This window comes from Cuculus canorus, chromosome 2 (genome assembly GCF_017976375.1).
Source record: "Cuculus canorus isolate bCucCan1 chromosome 2, bCucCan1.pri, whole genome shotgun sequence".
NCBI lineage: Eukaryota > Metazoa > Chordata > Aves > Cuculiformes > Cuculidae > Cuculus > Cuculus canorus.
Genome location: NC_071402.1, coordinates 87,901,464 through 87,922,950, shown reverse-complemented (window position 1 = coordinate 87,922,950; position 21,487 = coordinate 87,901,464). Strand labels below are relative to the sequence as shown.

Genomic DNA, 21,487 nt, shown 5'->3' with positions numbered 1-21,487 from the left:
ATACTTTTTGAAAAACTCTTTGATGCCTCTCAGCGAGGTAGGACTAAGTCCATTAGTATGCGTTGATTGGCCCTTGGCAAGGCCACTTGTGTTGTGAGAAGCCAGGACCTGGTGGTTTGCCATGCCTTTGAGGCAGGAAGCTCAGTAAATGCTTTGGGGGTTGTTTCTGCTTTTAACTGAAAAAATATTAGGCTGTGAGGCCTTCATCTTACCCCAGATGTCACTTAATTGACATGAACATTAGACCACCACCCAATCTATCTGTTTTACCAGATGCAGTTGTCCATTGCCAGTCGCTCCCTCTTGCCAAGCACTCTCTTTGGCAAAAACAAGCGCTTTGTCATCCACAGGGCCTGGCAAGTCTGTTAGACCACACCTGGAAACTGCTGAGAGACATAGGGGTTAATCCAGCCAATGACCGGAATGTAAAACATTTTAGTGTGTGTTGGTATGTAATAACTTTACAGTACACAAACATAATGAGGAACAGTGGAAATAAATGGAAACCTGTCCTTCAATTTTGTAAGTCTGTTCTGGTCAGTTAAAACCAGATTCTTCTTTATCTGTGAGTGGTAGGAAGACTTTTGCTTTCTGAGGACTTCGACCATAACAGAACTATGCATAATCCTATAGTCAAAATATGGAAGTTGGACTGACATCACTTACTTGCTTATAGTGTTCCCTGTACTAAGTTATGCGTTCAGGATAAGCTCTTCAACCTGGAGTTTTGCGGGATGAAGTTACAGTATGCAAACTTATACAGTTGTCTGTGTGCCCCTCTGCTGGCACGGTTAGCGATGACAGAGGAGCCATCAGGTCATAATCAAATAGGAAAACCAGTCATTCTGTAAAAAAACATATCTCTCTTCTCTCCTTTCACAAAGGGAAGCGATATAGCGAAAATATCACATCATGTTGATTAGTGGTATGCACTCTGAAGCTGTAATGTCACTTCATTTCTTCTTTCACTGAATACTTCTAGATCACAGAATCATTTCGGTTGGAAAAGACCCTTAAGATCATCGAGTCCAACCGTAAACCTAACACTGCCAAATCTACCACTAAACCATGTCCCTGTGTGCCACATCTACATGTCTTTTAGACACCTCCAGGGATGGTAATTCAACTGCTTCCTTGAGCAGCTGTTTCAGTGCCTTGTAGCCCTATCAAGTGAAGAAACTCTTCCTAACATCCAGTCTAAATCTCTCCTGGTGCAGCTCGAGGCCATTTCCTCTCATCCTATTACCTGGGAGAAGAGACCGACGCCCACCTGGCTACAACCTCCTTTCAGATAGTTGTAGAGAGCAATAAGGTCTCCCCTCAGCCTCTTCTTCTCCAGGGTAGACAATGGCCATTCCCTCAGCTGCAGCATGGCACAGCACACCCTGTGCCTGCTCAGGCTGTCTTGCGGATCCCTAGCTCCTCCGTGCACACAGCACTGCCAGCTGTGGAGTCAGGGTAAGAATCAGAGAGGGGAAGATGTTTTGCTGTTTTGAGGTACAGAGGTTTCTGCAAATAGCTTTAAAGTTGAAAGGTCAGTCTGAAAAAGGCATACTTTCATACTTCTCAATTCAATGTAGTCAAAGCTCAATGGAATTTATTTTAACTAATGACAGTCATATTAAAAGCAAGAGAAATAACGTATATAAAATATAATACATCTCCCTTTTTACTAGGTACATTAATTGTTCATTTATGAATACATAAAAACTATTTTTAAATGCAAACTTCCATTTTTGTTAGCTTCTAAACCTTACAGAGCTTTACATTGTATTTTCAGAATTTGCGATTTTATTACTTTTTGAGGTCCAGTTGATAATTTCCTTATTTCGATTTAGATAGTTCTTGTAAAACGACGCAATCGCTTCATCTCTTTCTCCTGTCTACAGATTCTTCTCCTTTTCTATTCGCTTCCATGTCTTCTTGGCCCTGCTGCCAAAACAGTTATACAGAACATTTTGTGCATAATTTAATAGAGTAAAACTGTATGCTCTTTCAGAAACATTTTAAGAAGCAAACTTTCAACACTTCTAGAAGCAACAGAAATAAACAGTTTTCATTCTAATATAATTCACCCATTTTTCAAAATGTGTCATTCAAGTGTTTTTCCTGTAACACCTTCCCAAGCAGCTGTTTGAGGACCATGGAGTACTGGCACAAAGAAACCAAATACAGTAGCAAGCCTGGTGAGGGATTACAGAAGTTGTTCTGAGGTACTTTGTGTCTATGTGGTACCTCAACAGAATTCTGAGAATGCTCTGCTAGTCTTTATTTCAAACTGTGCAGAGCAAAGTCCCTGTTGGGTTTGTAGGAGACACAGAGCTAAGAAGGAAATGTTACACTGAAGCACAGACTGAAGACCGGAAGTTTGGCCATTTATCCGAGGGACACGAGATAGAGCTTCTAATCTCTGCTTTCAAGGCAGCTCTAAAATGTGTTAATTAGGATTTCTTCTGAATGTTTTGTAGCCCGAGTCCTTTCAAGAGCTTGGGCCTTGACCGATCAGCATTTCGTAGATACTTCATGAGCAATCAGTGATATAAAGAGATCACACTCTTAGAGACTCTACTGGGCTGTGTCCGGTGCCAGATGCTGAAGGCCAGTTCTTGTAGCTCTCACTTTAAAGGCAGGTACAGATTTTTCTGACATATCAGTAGTAGTGTGAAAAATTAGAAACCATGGGATAGTTTCGTGGGCAAAATGATGTGTCTACAGACAAATGAAACCATGAACTGCTCTTTCTGACCTCTCCACCTTGCCTAGAATCTGGTGGGTTTGGGTTGGGCAAGTTTTAAAAGCACTTTTCCATTTTCTAGGTGGGGCGAGCCACGTTGCTCTTACGGAAAAGACTGAGTTGTACAGATTTCTATCCAACTCTTACCTGAATGGTTGTCTTAAAATTTGAGAACATTTTTGCGTGTGGATTTCTCTTTGTCCAAGCTGGTGTGTTATGAGATCTTGAAGAATATTTGTCTACAGAAAACAACATATGCATCATTTCATAATTTCAACTAAATTTCAGGAAAGACTGCCTCAGTCTGATATTTGAACTAAGTATTACTTTAGTGAAAGTATCAATGAATGCATCAGGTGACTCGGAGGACAAGGACCTGTGGGTATTGACTGACAGCCAACTGAACTTGAGCCAGCAGTGTGCCCAGGTGGCCAAGGCATCTTGGCTTGTATCAGAAACAGCATGCCCAGCAGGTCCAGGGAGGTTGTTCTGACCCTGTACTTGGCACTGGTGGTGAGACCGCACCTTGAGTACTGTGTTCAGTTCTGGGCCCCTTGCTAAAAGAAGGATGTTGAGGCTCTGGAGCGTGTCCAGAGAAGAGCAATGAAGCTGTTTGAAGGGTCTGAAGAACAAGACTTACGAGGAGCGGCTGAGGGAACTGGGGTTGTTTAGCCTTGAGAAGAGGAGGCTGAGGTGAGACCTCATTGCAATTACCTGAAAGGAGATTGTAGAGAGGAGGGAGCTGGCCTCTTCTCCCAAGTGACAGGAGACAGGACAAGGAGGAATGGCCTCAAGCTCTGCTAGGGGAGGTTCAGGCTGGACATCAGAAAAACATTTTTCACAGAGAGGGTCATTGGGCACTGGAACAGGCTGCCCAGGGAGGTGGTTGAGTCACCATCTCTGGAGGTATTTAAAAGATGGGTAGACGAGGTGCTCAGGGATATGGTTTAGTGGTTGATAGGAATGGTTGGACTCGATGATCCTAGAGGTCTTTTCCAACCTAGTGATTCTATGATTGTGTGTCACCTCTGAAATACAAGAGGTGAATAGTGTTAAATACACTTTCTCTCTAGTACTTCAAAGACCATTTGTAATCTTGCAGTGTTTTCATTGGGCTCACAGTACCTTCCAAATGAGGCCACTCTGCCATGGACACCCTTGACTGGAACAAGGTGAATGTTCCTATGTTGAAAATCTTCCCAGAGGCAGCCGTTGCTTTTACATTAAACAAATTTTATTATCCAATCTCCTTTTTTTTCTCTCTGCTTGTGAAAGCACTAGGTGCAAGGCAGTATTATGTTCCTGTGCTTGGCAGTTGATTTTGCATAGGAGTATAGAATCACAGAATCACAGAACCATTTAGGTTTGAGAAGACCTTTAAGATCATGAAGTCCAACCGTAAACCTAACACTTCTAAGTCCACCACTAAACCATGTCCCTAAGCCCCACATCTCCACATCTTTTAAATACCTCCAGGGACGGTGACTCCACCACTTCTCCGGGCAGCCTCTTGCAGTGTTTGATAACCCTTTCAGTGAAGAAATTTTTCCTAATATCCAGTCTAAGCCTCCCCTAGTGCAAACTGAGGCCATTTCCCATTGTCCTCTTCTTCTGTTGTGTGCTGCTTAATGACGAACTGTTTTCTGTAAAATTTGGTTGAAAATCATTCTGCTTAATACTCTTGTTTTCTGTTAATTCCAGATTAATTCCATTAATTCCAAATACTAGTTTCACAAGAATACTAAAATTTGCAGTTTATACACAGCATGTAAATATTACCATGGTTTTCCATTTGGCCACAAAATCTTTTTTTGTCAAGTTGTTCCTTCTGCTTGGAGTATTTTTCCCAATGTGTTTCAGGTACTGCTGAAAAGAAAGGTGATGAAAATGGTGATAGTTGTTCTTAGGACAAAAATGCTAATCACCTGGGTTTTTTTAAATCCTCCATCCTTTTTTAACCTGGGAATTTGTTAAGACATGTTTTTGGCATGTTCTTTCTGTGCTCTCTCTACCAGTCTGTCCACATGTAGTCAGTGCAAACATTCAAAGAAAAACCTGCAACTCTTTGTCCCCGAGATGAAGCGGTGATGTTGGGATTCATTTTACTTAACTTGATTCATCTGAAAGCAGGAGTTACTCTGTCTGAAGGAGGTTCCTGCTATTGGAAATTAAGACAGGGAGCCATCTCAAAGCAGAGATTCCACTAGCTAAAGAAAGATGAAACTGGCAAGAGGAAATCCCTTTCTTAAATTAAGGTGACAGAAATTATTTACTACAAAATTTATTGATGAAGTGATGGATGAAAAAGCACAATGATCAAGAGAAACCATGGATACGGAAGAGTAAAAAGGCAAATAAACCCCAAATGATGTACTAGATTGTGTGAAACTATTTTAGCAAGTTGAAAGTAAAGCACAGGATGCAAAAATATGGGTTTTTTGTAACAGATTGCTAGAAAGAGACTCAGAATCCCACATGTAGGCTTCTTGTCAAATTTGTGATGTAATACTCATACAGGGATCAGTACATTAGTGCACATCAGCACATCATTGCATCCATACCTCTTTGTTGGACAGAGAAATGAATTCCTTCTATGAAGGTTGATAAATTAGGGTTCATGAGTATTCTGTCAACTAATTGCAAAGCTTCACAAAGCTTTACATTTCTGTCTGTGGGTGCTGCTGCAATCTACTTAAGAAAATTGTGCTGGGTCAAGTTTACTCTTGCCCTCATTTAGGCATAAATAACTTGTTTTGCGCCTTCAGGTATAAAGCCCCAAAGCAGCACAGTAGAGTCAGGTATATTTTAGGCTTTTAAGAATCATGTGTAAGCAGGAACCCACCTGTAGAGCCATTGAACTGTGGTTCTTTGGTAACAGTGGTACTACGATAAACTACATATGCTGATCTTCGAGGTTTTGAAGAATCAAAATTAGCCTTTCTTCCGTTTTCTCTCCCATAAAGGTTTGAAGGAGCACTCTCATTGTTCTTTCTCTGAGCCTTTTGTTGGTATTTTGGTTTTACTTTGGGGTCTGGAGTGTGAATTCCTAGAAGTGAAAAAACAAACTTACAGAAAAACGTGCTATTGCTGAAAAATTGATGTATGGCAGGAGCCTGGGGGGTTGAAAACAGGATTAAAGAAAATGTTCTTTGTGGACAGCCCAGTCAAAATACATGCAGTTATTTTATTTACCACAGCATGTTTAACAATGAGAAGCTGATGCTAAAGTATATTACCTCTATTTTCCAAGGATGTATGATCTTTTCTCGGAATACTCTCTGTTGATCCTCTCCTTTCTGAAGTATCTCCTTCTCTTCTAGTGTTATTAATTTTTTCATGTGTTGTATTGCTATTACCTGGAAAGGCAACAGAAAGAATGCTCTATTTGCTTGTGTGTAAGCACAGGGAATGGCCAACACACTCTGAAGGACATCTTCTGGCTGTGGTATGAGTTACATCTTCTGCCTGAAGCATCTGGATACATCCTGTACTCAGGCAGTTTGTGAACATAACAAAATACTGCAAATACTGAGGCTAAAATTGTAATAGCAGTGGTTGCCTAGGTGATCCCACTTCAAGCTACAAGCAGAAGCTCACAAGTCAAGTTGCAGTATAAAATAACCACAGTGCTCTTCCCCTGGCTGCTGCTGCTCTGCAGGAAGATGTGGCTTTGCCTGTTCTTCCTTTTCTCCTGCTAATATAAATAAGCACTTTTTGTTCCTCTCAGTTCCTCTCATAAGGCAGCAGAAATTCTGTACTTCTGCTGTGGTTTCCAGGGTAGCTTAAGGTCCCAATCTGTCCTGTTTTTCTTTTTACCCCCAAACAGCAAAGTAATAATCAGGTAAAAAGTTGCCTACCATAATCAGATTGACACATTTTCTACACTGCCAAATATATTCTAGATTTTTTTTGTGAAAAGGATGGAGCCTCAAGGTACGTGGGTGTAGGTGTTTCAGTTTGCTCTATGTGCCTAGTTTTTAAGCACACTTTACAAAGTGTTATGTTTTTTCCTTGACTATGTGTTTACTGGTTCTCTTAAGGCCCACGGTCTGTGAGATACAAGCTACATTCAAATCTGTTTCTCTTGCTGGAAGTGGAAAATGCACAGCCCCTCACGGAATCAAACCCATTGGCTTCAAAGATTTTGGTAACTCAGGCACTGGGCAAGCTCACAGTGAATCTAGCAGAGGATGCAGAGGCTGCCAATTGGCTAAAGGAACCAGAGCTGGGTCGTGAGATACAACAACTGCTGTTGAAAGAAATCTCACTGTTAATGAGAAATTTCACTTCAGATTGGTTTTATGCAAAGTATTTAATGTCCACTGCACTTGCAGAGAAGCAGAAATAGTCTAATCTGAGAATTAGGAAACATAGAATAATGGAGTTCCTTTCTCAGTGGAATACTTTAATACAATTGGTTCTTTTTTCCAAGGTAATGCCTCATGTCTTTCCCCTTTAATAAATGCATTCCTCTGTGCCACAGAACAACCTCCTCCTACAGAAAAGGAGTCTCCCAAAGTTACCTATACCCAAGAGCATCTTGAGAAATGAGAACAATGCAAAGAGTCTGCTCTTCTTAGAACAACATTAGGTTTTTCACTTAAATGAATTAAAACATGAAAAGGCTATGATGAAACCAAATAACTGATTCATTAAGGCTCACAAAAAGGTTTGATAAAGAGTCCATTGAAAAAGTTTTAAATAGGTATGGGTACGAACAGAGATTTAATTATTGAATTAACTGTTCTTAGTGGTAACTGTTTATTACTGAGAGTAAAGAACATTGCAAAGAAAAGTACATAGGAAAAGCAGCAGCATGTAAGATCCGTTTGTACTGTGCAATACAATTCTGGAGCTATAAGGTGCTTACCAGTTTCCTCAAAGCCAGACCAAGCGTCCCTAGCTTGAGACTGTATTATTTTGCATTGTCAGACTAAGGAAGGGAAAAAGAATACTACACAAGTTATTAGTATTTTTACCACTAGCAAATATCTATGAAGAAAATGGATTAAATACCAATAAGTGTTAAATACATTCATACAATCATAGAATCAATCATTAGGTTGGAAAGGACTTCTGAGATCATCAACTCCAACCGTGCTTGTCCACTACTAAATCATATCCCCAAGCACCTAATTTACCTGCATTTTAAACACCTCCAGGGATGTTGACTCAACCACCTCCCTGGGCAGCCTCTGCCAGTGCTTGATAACCCTTTCTGTGAAGAAATTTTTCCTAATATCCAATCTAAACTTCCCCTGATGCAGCTTAAGGCCTTTCCCCTTGTCCTATCACCTATCACTTGGGAGAGGAGACCAACACCCATCTCTCTACAACCTCCTTTTAGGTAGTTGTAGAGAGCAATAAAGTCTCCCCTCAGCCTCCCTTTCTCCAGGCTAAACAACCCCAGTTCCCTAAGCTGTTCCTCATAAGACTTATTATCCAGCCCTCCCACCAGCTACATCACTCTTTTCTGGACACGCTCCTGGACCTCAATGTCTTTCTTATAGTGGGGGAACCAAAACTGAACACAGTATTCGAGGTGTGGCCTCACCAGTGCTGAGTACAAGGGCAGAATCACTTTCCTTGTCCTGCTTGCCACACTGTTTCTGATACAAGCTGAGATGCTATTGTCCCTCTTGGCTACCCAGGCACACTGCTGGCTCGTGCTCAGTCGGCTGTCAACCAACACCCCCAGGTCTTTCTCTCTCAGGCAGCTTTCCAGCCACTCTTCCCTGAGCCTGTAGCACTGCACAGGGTTGTTGTGTCCCAAAGGATGTTCTTCAACAATAATGGCATGAGTCTATATGGAACTCCATGCAGCAAACCCAGTGTGTCTTTATTAAGATAACTGTTTGTGCACAGGGATCAAATGCAATCATACAAGCGGTAGGATTGCAGTTTTGTTATTTCTCTATATGATAACTGGAAAATACAAAACGCGTGGATCTTAACTAGAGATAGTCTCAAGAACTTAACAGGTTTTGAAAACATTTTAATTGGCACACATTTCTACACTTGCTTTTTTGTAACTCCTCTGAACAATTTCTTTTCCAGAATTAAGCGGGGAAAAATCAGTTGTAATCAGCATAGAGGACTTTTTTTTCAGTAAAGTCCTAAACCAAACAGAATCATAAGCAGTGTTTTTGATTGTTATAATTAGTAGTGCAGTGTGAGAAAGGATCTCTAGAACATATGAGCAAAGGATAACTCAAATATAAAGTGGTGAAGCTTAATGCATGCATATTCACTCTATTTACATCACAGGATGTTCAGCAATGAGAAGCTGATGCTACAGTATATTACCTCCATTTCCAAAGAATCTACGATCTCTTCTGGATTTAGTCTCTGCTGGTCCTCTTCTTCCTGTACTCTGTCCTTGTTTTTTTGTGGTATTTATTTGTGTAGGTGTTGAGTTGCCATCACCTGGAAAAGCAGCAGAAAGAATGTTTTAGCTGCTTGTGTTTAAGCAAAGGGAATGGCCCTGCTGTTCTCTTCCTCCCACCTCTGCAAGCTAGGAATTAGTTTAGTGACATTTCCTTTAACCTTTTTCTTTATTTTCTTCTTTCTATTTTGCAGGTTATTTGGATCCTGTCCAGTGTAAATGATAACTCCCATGCTCCCTAGTGAAATACCATATAAATGATGGTCTAAATATATCAAAATACCTGCCAGAAATAGCTTCTCAAAACTAAATTCAAAACAGACATTTCAAATTCTCAATTGCTCAATTCTGTTGAACAATTTAGGCTGGCAAAAGCAGTCAGTCAGACAAGTGTGACTTCGCGTGTCTGTAACAGTAATATTCTTTTTTATTAAAACTAGCAGGTCTTGATGACTGATCTGCCGAACACTCTGGTGTCTCGTTACAGTAATAACATAATTCTGTCATTTAAACTGGAATTACATTATTACTTATTCAGGAAAATCATTAATACAGATTTTTTTTGGACACGTTGTGTGGTCAAGAATGAAGGGGAAACATAAAAAGGGAGGTGAATATTTATTATTATACAAGCATGTGTTTATTTAATCTAAATTTAATCCTGTAAATGTTTGATGTATCGCTCCATTTCACTATCCTTTTATGCTCTTTGTAATATATTCTCTTTATTGTAACTAAATATAAATGAAGGGAGGAGAGGCAGACTATGCCATAGTTTCTCCCTATAAAAGTAATTTTAAAAGTTGTAAATTTTGTCCAAGAAGTACTTACTTTTGTGCATGTCTGTCCTGGTAGCATCCAATATCAATAACTCCTTTTCTTGAGGTGGAGAGACAGTTTTTGTCTGAGGTGAAAACACAATTTTTCTTGACTGGCATTCATAAGAGTTATGAATCCCATAATACTCTCCTAAACATACCCCAAGAGGAAAAAGACACCAAAGTTTACTACAGTGGCATCATTGCTGTTTAGGAAAGAGCAACTCATTTTATATTTACCAGATTTATAGCATATTTCCTTTATTGCTCTTTCCTCTTCGAGATCTTCTGCAGTCTTAGGTACCCAATTCAAAATACCTGTAGGAAATATTTTTGCTAGATTACTAGGTTTCTATCCAAACCTTCAACAAGTCTCAGTGATCAAGTACCATAATGAATTTCATTTCAGTGATTTTTTTTTTTTTCTAACTAAATCCTCTACTTCTGGATGGGAAAATGATTCCTTGATATTAGGTATTTCCAAGCACAATGGAATTGCAGTTATAACTCAGATTAAGAACCTAGTGTTTGTTGATTTAAAATGATTCAAAAACATCTCTAGTGCTCATTTGCAAAATAATCCTTCTTTTATACCCAAAAGGAGACCTTCTGATTGCATGTGTCCTCAGGAAGTGCTTGTCACCAAACCTCTGCCCAAACTGACCAAACGTTTGCCAGCAGAGCTGGTCCAGTGAGTGCTCTGTCTGTGTCTCAGTCAAGGCTATAAAGATTAGCAAAGCTTTCTGCATGGATGGGGCTCACTCAAACTGAAACCGAATTCAGAAGCACATACAGGCAGTCCTGCCAGACAACACAAAGGGTAAGGGGAAAGTGAAAAGCAGCTTGCAGCAGCCTGAGAACTGGCACAGTAATTTGAGGAGTGCACTCATGAGACTAGGTCGTTGTCTCATTCTCAGTCTGGTGGAATGTGCAATTCATTCCTTCCGTAGGAGTCTCTCATCTCTAAGTAAGAAACAGTGAACCATTTGCTACATTTTGGAAGTTTTTTAAAAGGGATATATATACATGTAAATGTGTACACATACACGTTCAGTGAAACTAGTTAAGAGTTTTGTACTTCTCTTTGCTAGACTGGAGAATAACTCTCTATAATAAAACAAGACTGCCTCCAGAGTTTAGGAAATAAGTTGAACGAATTTTTTAAGTTAAAGTCACACAACTATCTTTGGTAAACAACGATTAAGTACATTGCAAGAATCAAAACAACACATTGTACTTCCTTGTAAAAGAAAGAAAAAAACCTGCTTACACTTCTCTTCCTCATCCTCATCTTCTGCATCGTCTTCATCATTGAGGTTTATAATCAGTGGAGGATGAATTGGTAGTGAAATATTCTCTGGAGTTTGGGGTGATTCTTGGTGATGGTCTAGATGCAGAAACCTTTCTTGGATCTCGTCTGACATTGGGGCATCTGCAGAAAAGAATATTGTATTTATTTTGTTGGGAGGAAACTAGACTATCAAATCCAGGTTCAGACCAGCAGCTATAGTTTTGAAATCATTATCATCCTGAAGGAATCATTAAATTGACTTTTAGTCACAATCTTCAGCGGAGGCTGGCAAAGGACCATCTTCCAAATACAGAAAATAAGAAAAACCAGATAGATAGTTACCACAGAGGGAAAGGTCTGATCAGTAATAGCTGGGCTGAAGAGAGTAAATGAGTTTAGGAGTCCACCTGTAAATTTTTTTTAAACATTCTGAATAGTAGGCAGACCTATATCACTCCCCACGGCATCAATTCAGAAGAATTTAGCAGTGCTGAGCACAGGATTACCCATTTTTAGCTTGTAAACATTTTTTTTTACTATCAAAACTTTCTGAATCACTACTCTCTTCACCAAATACAAAATGTAGATTTTGAGAAAAAATATGAAGTTCATGAAAGTAATTTACACTTAGGAATTTCTGTTTACCCATAACATTTGCAGCAAAGTTATTTCAGTACTGGGGAGCATTTTCTGAGAGCCAGGGAGTGCAATGGACTGAAAATAAAAAGAATGAAAAATGCTGTGTCTATTTGTATGGTTCAAGCTGACCAGTTTGCAACTATGGATACAACCAATATACGGTGCATGGTAGTAAAAATATTGAAGTTAGATATGTTCTTCAGTTTTAAAGAAATAAGATCAAGCATGGGCATTTTCTTTGATTCCATTGGTTGTTAGTCTTGTGTGTCTCTTGCTTGTCTGTGAGTAGCATGTGTGTTGTATGAAACCCATTTTAGTAACACTACTGATGATCAATTTGTTGTATCTCATGCAAGAGAAAGTAAGATGCATATTTGAACTTAGAATCATAGAATTATAGAATCATAGAATGATTTGGGTTGGAAGGGACCTTAAAGATCGTCCACTTCCAATCCCCCTGCCATGGGCAGGGACACCTCCCGCCAGACCAGGCTGCTCAAGGCCCCATCCAACCTGGCCCTGAACACTTCTGGGGCATCCACGACTTCCCTGGGCAATGTGTGCCAGTGCCTCACCACCCTCATAGTCAAGAATTTCTTCCTAATGTCTGATCTAAATATTCCCTCTTCCAATATAAAGCCATTGCCCTTTGTCCTGTCACTTACATGCTGTTGTATAACAAGTCCCTCCCCAGCTTTCTTGTAGGTCCCTTTCAAATACTGGAAGGCCACTATCAGGTCTCCCTGGAGCCTTCTCTTCTTCAGGCTGAACAACCCCAAATCTCTCAACCTCTCCTCATAGCAGAGGTTCTTCATCCCTCTGGTCAACTTCATAGCCCTCCGCTGGACCGGTTCCAATAGTTTCATATCCCTCTTATGCTGGGGATTCCAGAACTGGATGCGATACTTCATTTGGCGTCTCACAAGATGGGCCTAGAGGAGCAGAATCATCTCCTTCAACCTGCCGACCACACTTCTTTTGTTGCAGCACAGGATATGGTTGGCCTTCTGGGCTGGGAGCACACATTGCCAGCTCATGTTGAGCTTTTCATCAGTAGCACTCCTAAGTCTTTCTCTGTAGGGCTGCTCTCGCCCACGTTATCCCCCATCCTGTGGATTGCCCCGACCCAGGTGTAGGACCTTGCACTTGGCCTTATTGAACCTCATGAGGTTCACACAGGCCCCCTTCTCCAGCTTGTCCAGGTCCCTCTGGATGACATCCAGTCCTTCTGGTGTGGCAACTGCCCTACTCATCTTGGTGTCAACTGCAAACTTGCTGAGGATGCATTCAATCTCACTATCTACATGGAGTTTACAACAGCACGAGCTGCTGGGGCAGATGCTGTGGGTGAGGGGACTGCACTAAAAGCAGTAGGGACACTCAGAGAAAGTGAGTGCCTTGCTCCTATGTGTATTTCCTTACTTTAATGAGCAAATCGTTAAGAAAATATTTTTACTCACTGTTACTAGGTGGCAAAAAAAGTCCGTTTATATAACGAGGTTTGCTATGACCAAAGGCACAGTGAATCTTCAGACAGCCTGCGGGTCGTGTTTCCCAGAAACAGGGGCTGCTGCTGTGCTTGTGCTGCAGGAGAAAACAGTTTTCAGCTGTTGTAAATGTAAAAATAAAAAAGGACTGCATGCATTAAGACACAGTTTATTGCTGTGAACACATGACTGTGATTTTGTGGGACCACATTCTGGCATTCTAGAACATTAGAAGTTGTCTTGGAAGTGATCTGAAGCTCCAGATAATTCTAAAGTTATCTTGAGTTAAGTCACTGGAGCTGTTGTGATGGAACGCTGCTCCTAGATAAGAACAGGAGCAAAGCAGCCTATTTGCAGTATGGCAGACTGTTCATGAGATGCTAGGGAGACAAAAAACTATTGGTTACTTGGTGGACATGTGGCTGAGGTTCCTTTTCTAAACAATGGAGTAATCAGCTCAACCTCAAATGAAATCTGCTATACAAAGGATATCCTGCACTAGTACACTCTTACTATTAAAGGACACGTGTCTGTGGGAAAATAAGGTGTCAGAAATCAAACCCAGAAAGATTCCTAACAAAACGTGAAAAACTGAAAAAATGCAGGAATTGATGTTTCAAGATGACTGCCATGACACTGCTCACACCATCTCCCAGCTGTTTTGAGAGAGATTTTAAACAAATCTATGTGGATTTGTTTAATTATTTATTTCAGTCTTGCTGTTCTACTCATACATGCACTCACAGTGCTGCTCTCCCTCTATTCATCAATATGTCACCAGCTAAGATATCTGCACAATACTGCAGAGACTGCACTTTGACAAGGAGAGTCACTTTGGTTAGTCATACTTCAAATTTTAGTTAGTCATACTTCAAATTAGTTTTCCGTATCTGTGCCTTGTTAAGGTTTACAGATTTTAGCATCATCACTTATTATGCAGTTCACTTATCCTTATAACTGGAGGTATCTCCCTCAAGCACGTGACAAATCATCATTCCAATAAGGCAAGTGCTCATACCTGTTATCCTGAACACAGACACTCATGTTTCTATCCTGGCTATGTACTACACCACAACTGAGAGATGTAAATTCCAGGTTACCAGTTATTTCTTAATGAGATTCTGTGTAATTTTTTGAAGGAAAAACACATCACTTGAAAATACTTGAATACTTGAAGGCAAGTTTCACCCAGTTCAAGACATTAACAGCTGAGTCTGGGAGCAGCATCTCAAAAACAGGCCACTTTTGGACTGTAGTCACTGCAGTGGAGCCATCCTCAAGACCTGCTGGTGTCTGGAGCCAAAACCCATCTCCCAGACCTACATCCTTGTACAATGCAATGACCATGAGCCCTACAACCACCCCTGGATTTTCACCAGGTGGAATAGAAATATTTATCTAAAGTACAAACCTATTTTTAAGGACTTTGTTTTAAATAACTGATTTGACAGAATTTCACAGGTAGGTGCTAGAAACAGAAATTATACTCACGGTCTTTATTCAGAATTAACATCGCACTGATTCAATAAGAAACTGATGAGTAATCTCTATGTGCCGTTTTTAACTTATGTGTGCCTTGAGTATCTGAGCCAAATTCACAGGGAAATTGTGCAAAGTCTAGATGATCCTTAGCTCTTCTCACCACTTCCAAAAATCAGATATTTGGTCTACAGATGCTGCCCTAACCCAGCCAGGGCAACATATCAATTTCTAACATTACATAACCATCCTCCCTTTGAACACCTACAGATCAAGAAATTCAAAGGTACAAACCACTCTAAACCCTACAGCATTTACCTGTACAGTGGGGGAAAAACAATTGGAATCCCCAGGTGTGGCCATTTTCACCTCTTGTGCTGATTCTCCATTCTCTTACTGTTGGCAGGACATGCAGGAAAATGTTAAAGCTATTAACATTTAGTCAAATTGTAATCTTGCACTGAAAGCAGTAGTTTTCTTTCAAAAACTGGACCTTCAGAACCTTAGATCTGCTTCCTTTTTGACAGAAAATCCCAAATGACAGCAAAATACACGGGAATGCAGGAGGGAGTACCTTCTGCAGGTCTGCTGCCCCGACAACGGCAGTTGCTAGCCGGTATAGAACATTGCCCTTCGAAAGTTCCAACTACTCCTCCAGCTGCAGGCATTGGGCAAAGTGGTGGTCTGTGAGCGGTCCATCTTGAACACCTTCCTGTACTTCCATTGCTTCAGATTAAAGAGCTGAACATCAAATCACTTCAAAAAACCTCCCATTCTGGTGTTTCTTGAATGTAAAATGGAAGAAATCCATTTGATGGGGCTTAAATCATACTCAGTTTCTCTATGTAGGAACAAATCTTTGATACCACAAAAACCAAACCTTGTTCTTTGAGTGTTTTTAACCAAAATCCTTGTGCCCTGTGTTGTTCTTGCTGTACCTCTTTCTTTGGAGGAAGAAACTTGCTGTTTCCTGTTAGTACACTGTGAACTCTTAACTGCTTCCATGATTGGGGTTCGTTGCTTCCATGGTTGGGGTTTGGTGCTTTCGTGGTGTCCACTGTCACAGCAAAAGCAGAGAGAACAGCATACGCTTGCGTCCCTGATTAACATCCCTGTTCCCATTCAGGTCTTAGGCTGCCTCTGAACCAAAAACATCTCAGAGGGTTTTAGTCCTGAAAAACAGGAAGGCACACTGTTATCCCACAGGACTCAGGTCACATTTGCAACCCTGAGCAACATCAGTGACTTGGAGATAAACCCTTCAGAGCACTGTTAGACCAAAACTTGGGGCTTTTCAAGGAAAACATAAAAGGAAGAGCAGAAAGGAAAAAGCGCTGCAGCCCCAAAAGAGAAGAATGCCATCACTTAAAGAGCAATAGGGATACAGATGAAACCAGAGAGAGAGGAGGCAGATATAAGGCAGAATTCAAGCCAGAGGACTTGTGGCTCCTAGCACCACCAGAAGTGCGTTTTGCTGGTGGTTCCTTGGAAAAAAAATTAAACCACTGTCATGGGACTGGATGGACAGATCCCCAGAGCACCACTGCACTGGAGCCTTCGGTCTGCCAGTGGCAAAGGTGACAGATGTGTTCATGAAAACCAAGTGCCAGGGATACCATGGGCACAAATGGCACAAGGCTGGCTCAGCAGTGGCTTCATCCTACCTGGGGAAGAAGTACAAAGAGAGTGAAAGGACTGGAAGTCTTCTAGCCTCTCCAGGAGACTATCCACTTGTTTGTAAGTCAAATCTCAGCAGGTGGTCTGAAGGCTGACTGACTGCATGGCTGAGCATTGGTACTTTGGCAGTGGAGTAAAGTGGTTTCTACAGGAGTGACTTCACCTAACTACAGAGTGGAACTGCTCATTGGGATCGAAGTGGGGAGAACTAGTGAGAGCTGTGAACAGAGACCCCACAATTCCCTAAGCTCTACAGCTGACTGAGGCACACAAGGAAAGGAAAATTTGGGGAAGGAGATGAGCAGATGTGACTAATGAACTGTGTGTGGGCAGGAGCAGCCATGGGAAGTAAGAGCTAACACTACCAAGAGCTGTCCAAACAGGGGCTCCTTGAAGCTGTATGGCTGTACCTACATGAGGCACGGAAGACATGAGACATGGTCAGGAAGAACTCGTTCTGTATTGAGTTTGTGTGACAAATTTGTTGTAGCAGGGGGGTGGCTACAGGGATGGCTTCTGTAAGAAGCTGTTAGAAGCTTCCCCCATGTCCAGTAGGGTCAGTGCCAGCTAGTTCCGAGATAGACCCACTGCTGGCTGAGGCTAAGCCCATCAATGATAGTGGTAGCACCTCTATGATAACATCTGAAGAAAGGGAAAAAACTGATGGGCAAGAGCAGCCAGAGAAAGGAGTGAGAATATGTGAAAGGAACAACTCTGCAGACACTAAGGTCAGTGAAGAAGGAGGGGGAGGAGGTGCTGCTGTTACTGGAGCAGACATTCCCCTGCAGCCTGTAGTGAAGACCATGGTGAAGCAGGCTATCCCTATGCAGCTCATGGAGGTGCATGGTGGAGCAGATATCCACCAGCAGCCTGTGGAGGACCCCACACCAGAGCAGGTGGATGCACCTGGAGGAGGCTGTGACCCTACAGAGAGTACACGCTGGAAGAGATCCCTGTCAGGACCTGTGAACCCATGAAGAGAGGAGCCCACGTTGGAGCAAGTTTGCTGGCAGGATTTGTGACCCAGTGGGGGGCCTCTGCTGGAGCAGTCTGTTGCTGAAGGGCTGCACTCCATGGAAAGGACCCAGGCTGGAGCAGTTCATGGAGTACTGTGTCCCATGGGAAGGATCCCATGCTGGAGCAGGGAAGAGCATGAGGATGAAGGAGCTGCAGACAATGTGGGATGAACTGATCACAACCTGCATTCCCTGTCACTCTGGTTGTGGGGATGAGATGAAGGAAAATCAGGAGTGAAGTTGAGCCCAGGAAGAGAAGAGGGCTGGGGGGAAAGTGTTTTAATAGTGAGCGTTTATCTCCCATCACCCTACTCTGATTTATTTATTGATAATACATTGATTTTCCTGAGTGGAACCTGGTTTGCCTGAGGCAGTGACGGGTGGGGGATCTCTTTCCGTCCTTATCTTGCCCCGTCACCCTCCCATTGCTTTGTCTCTGCCCTGTCCAGCTGAGGAGGGCAGGGATAGAGCAGCTTTTGTGGGCACAGTGCCTCCAGCTGGGGCCATCCCACTAGAGATTCCAAGGCTGCACACCGAGGCGGAGAAGCCTGGGCACCCGCAGGAGATACAACCGGCTGTAGACATGCTTCCAGCCCCTGGGGACACGACATCTGTACACCATGCCTGGGAATGCAGCACAGGGCACTGAGGCTAGCAGGGCTGGAAAATGGCAGAGCCAGCGCAGGGACGGTGGTGTGTGCTGGAGACTGAGAAGCTTGATGAGCTGCAGACAAGAAGGAGTGATCATTAAGTGGTTGAATTTAAAATTTTCAGCATGATGAGAAATAAAAGGCAGTTGAGTTGCTACCCTGGATTTCAGGAGGGGAAATCTGGAGCCATACAGGGAGCTCTGTGAGGCAGGGAGAGTTGAGGTTTTTCAGCCTGCAGAAGAGAAGGCTCCAGGAAAACCTTATTGGAGCCTTCCAGTACCTGAAGGGGGCTACAAGAAAGCTGAGGAGGGATTGTTTACAAAGGCTTGTAGTGACTAGGGGAAATGGCTATACACTAGAGAGGGGGAAAATTTAGATTAGATATCAGGAGGAAATTCTTGATTATGAGGGTGGTGAGGCACTGGCACAGGTTGCCCAGGGAAGCTGTGGATGCCCCATTCCTAGAGGTGTTCAAGGACAAGTTGGATGGAGCCTTGAGCACCTCCTAGTCTGGTGGGAGGTGTCCCTGCCAATGGCAGGGGGGTTGGAACTGGATGATCTTTAAGGTCCCCTCCAACCCAAACCATTCTATGATTTTAAGATTCTATGATTCTATTTAGCAGAGTACTCTGAGAATCTGCTTTTGAGGGCTTGGGAGTCCACGAGTGCCAATCAGTCTTTAAGAACCACCTTTTAGAATCACAGGAGCAGGTAATTCCACTGTGTTGCAAGGCAAGCAGGCAGGGTAGAAGATCATCTTGGCTGAATAGGGAGTTCCCTGTGGAGCTCAAGAAGAAAGATAAATTGATCTCTGGAAGCGAGGCCACGCTCTGCAGGAAGAGAACAGAGCAGGGAGAAGATACAAAAGGTTGATGCTCTAGAGTTGAAACTAGCAGGATTGCTTCATATAATAGGAAGGGCTTTTTTAAGTATGTTAAAGCAAGAGGAGGTCTAAAGAAAATATTGGGCCCAAACTTGTAGAAGATGGTCATTTACCTAATAGGAACGAAGAAAAAGTGGAGGCATTCAATGTGTTATTTTGCCTCAGCCCAATAGACCTTGGGCTGCCCCATCCTCTTGAGTTGGACCACCACAAGTGTGAGCACAGTAATTTTCCATTTGTGGACACTGGAATTGTAAGGGAGCAGCTATATCAGCTGAATGTTCACAGGTCTATGAGGCCAGATGGGATTCATCCTAGAGTAGTGAAGGAGCTAGAGGATGTTATAGCAGCACCCTTCTTGATCATCTAAGGTCTTGGGAGTTTGGGGAGGTCCGTGCTGACTGGAAGTTGGCCAGTCTTATTCCAATTTACAAGGAGGGTGTGAAGGAAGACCCAGGGAACTGCAGACTTGTTAGCCTAACATCAGTTCCTGGAAAAATTATGGAGTACTACTGCTGCTATTGAAAGGCATTTCAAGGATAGTGCAATCATCAGGCACAGTCAACGTGGGCTCCCAAAGGAAAGTCCTATTTAACTAACTTATATCCGTCTGTGCTAAGTCACCCACTTAGTGGATGAACGGAAGGCACTGGATGTACTTTTTCTGGATTTTAGTAAGGCTTTTGGTACCATCACTCACAGCATCATTCTGGAGCAGTTGCCCAGGTGTAAGATAAGCAGGTTCATAGTGCGCTGGGTGAAGATCTGGCTGAATAGCAGATCTCAAAGGGTTTTATTGAATAAAACTACATCTGGCTGGCTGGCTGATTGGTCACCAGTGGTGTTCCTTAGGGTTAGCAGTGGGGCTGGTCCTGTTCAATATATTTATCAGTGATCTAGCTGTAGGAGTTTAATGCACTGTTAGCAGGTTTGCTGGTGATACCAAAGAGAGAAGTGCTGTTAACTCTCATTTACATGGGATCTAGATAGATTGGAGCATTGGGCTATGATTAATTGGGTGAAATTTAACAAGTCAAAGTGTGGGATTCTGCACGCAGGAAGAAGTAATTCTGGGCACAAGTATAAACTAGAAGAGGAGTGGCTAGGGAGCAGCCCTGCGGAAAGAAGGGATCTGGGGATGTTGGTTGGCAGCAGGCTCCATACTTGTTAGCAGTGTGCCCTGGCAGCCAAGAGGGCAAACTTTTAGCCTGAGGTGCATCAGAGTATAAGCAGCTGGTCAAAAGACAGGATTATCCCACTGTACTCAGCACTGGTGCAGCCTTACCTTGAGTGCTATGTGCAGTCCTGGGGCCGACAGTTTAAGGAGGGTGTGAAGGTCCTTGAATGTGTCCAGAGGAGGGCAACAAAGCCCATGAGAGGGCTGGAAGGAGTCCTATGAGAAACAACTAAAGAGTTTGGGCTTGTCTAGTTCTGAACTTGACACCATTTCATGGTCAGTGCAGCCAAGGCTGCCTTAGAGCTTCACATTGCCCATCAGCCCCTCCTTAGTGGTGAGAACAAGGTCCAGCAGACCACCTCCTTGTTGAGGAGCAAACTCTCTGTCACTTGGAAGTTGTCATTAATGCATTCCAGTAACCTCCTGGGTTGCTTTTGCCTTGCTGTGTTGTCCCTCCAATAGGTACCGGGGTGGTTAAAATCCCCCGTGCTGATGAGAACTTGTGACATGCTGCTTCTTTCTGTGTATAGAGGGCTTCATCCACTTGGTCTTCCTGATCTGGTGGCCTGTAGCAGGCCCCCAGTAAAATGTCACCTGTCCCTGCCGTCTCTTTAATCCTGACCCATAAGCTTTCAATCAATTCCTCATCCATCTGTAGGTGAAGCGCCATCCATTCTAGCTGGTCATTGACTTAGAGATCTTGATGAAATGAGAGAGTGTGTACAGACTGAATACAAGCAAGTGTGAGAAGGCTAAAGCAGCAGTTTTCATGAATTATCGCTTTCTCAGAGGTTTTTTTTTTTTTCTCTGCGTCTTCTGTTGTAATACATACCACCTTTCTTTTCTTTGGTCTTCTCAGAGGAGGCCTTGTTCTCTCAGATAAACCTTCTCGAGCAGTCTGGTTAAAACGATGAACCTGTGACGATGATAAAAGTTCAGAAAGACTGTTTATTTTTTGAAGATAAATGCGCCCAAAGGTTATGTAATGATGTTAGTTTTCTGTGGTAATTCACCAGTCATGCCCAGTGAGAGTCTCTTAAAAGTTCCTGAGGACAAGACCTTACTCGTGATTTGGTCTCCATAGCTGTATAATTGTTATATAGCTTTTAGTCACATTTTCTGCTTAATAATAGATCAATACTGTGGCCCAAATATGAATTTATTTATATAAATGGTCAGTTCATGCCTAACATAACATGGAAGTTATTTTCAGATTGTGACCAAGCACAATAAAGACCATAGTACATTTCA

At 42.4% G+C, this 21,487-nt stretch overlaps 1 protein-coding gene across 1 annotated transcript; it reads right to left on the bottom strand.

The window, feature by feature from the left end:
• Window positions 1-1,671: 1,671 nt before the first annotated feature.
• Window positions 1,672-20,906, bottom strand: C2H12orf50 (chromosome 2 C12orf50 homolog). Its single transcript, XM_054057877.1, has 13 exons — window positions 20,675-20,906; window positions 15,772-15,890; window positions 13,328-13,451; window positions 11,208-11,369; window positions 10,178-10,255; window positions 9,951-10,088; window positions 9,041-9,160; window positions 8,862-8,920; window positions 5,971-6,115; window positions 5,577-5,780; window positions 4,514-4,600; window positions 2,882-2,973; window positions 1,672-1,932 (listed from the first exon to the last, which is right to left on the bottom strand). The coding sequence occupies exons 1-13, from the start codon at window positions 20,904-20,906 to the stop codon at window positions 1,867-1,869; spliced, it is 1,626 nt and encodes a 541-aa protein (XP_053913852.1). The 3' UTR covers window positions 1,672-1,866.
• Window positions 20,907-21,487: the final 581 nt, after the last annotated feature.

What these genes read in the sequence shown, in the direction of transcription:
- C2H12orf50 (XM_054057877.1), bottom strand. Translation starts at nt 20,906, where the DNA reads ATGGCGCTTCACCTACAGATGGATGAGGAATTGATTGAAAGCTTATGG. An exon ending in TTTTTTGCCACCTAGTAACA is followed by an intron (nt 11,370 to 13,327) that starts GTGAGTAAAAAT and finishes TCTTTTCTGCAG; the next exon opens with ATGCCCCAATGTCAGACGAG. An exon ending in AAAACACTGCTTATGATTCT is followed by an intron (nt 6,116 to 8,861) that starts GTTTGGTTTAGG and finishes ACAAGCAAATAG; the next exon opens with AGCATTCTTTCTGTTGCCTT.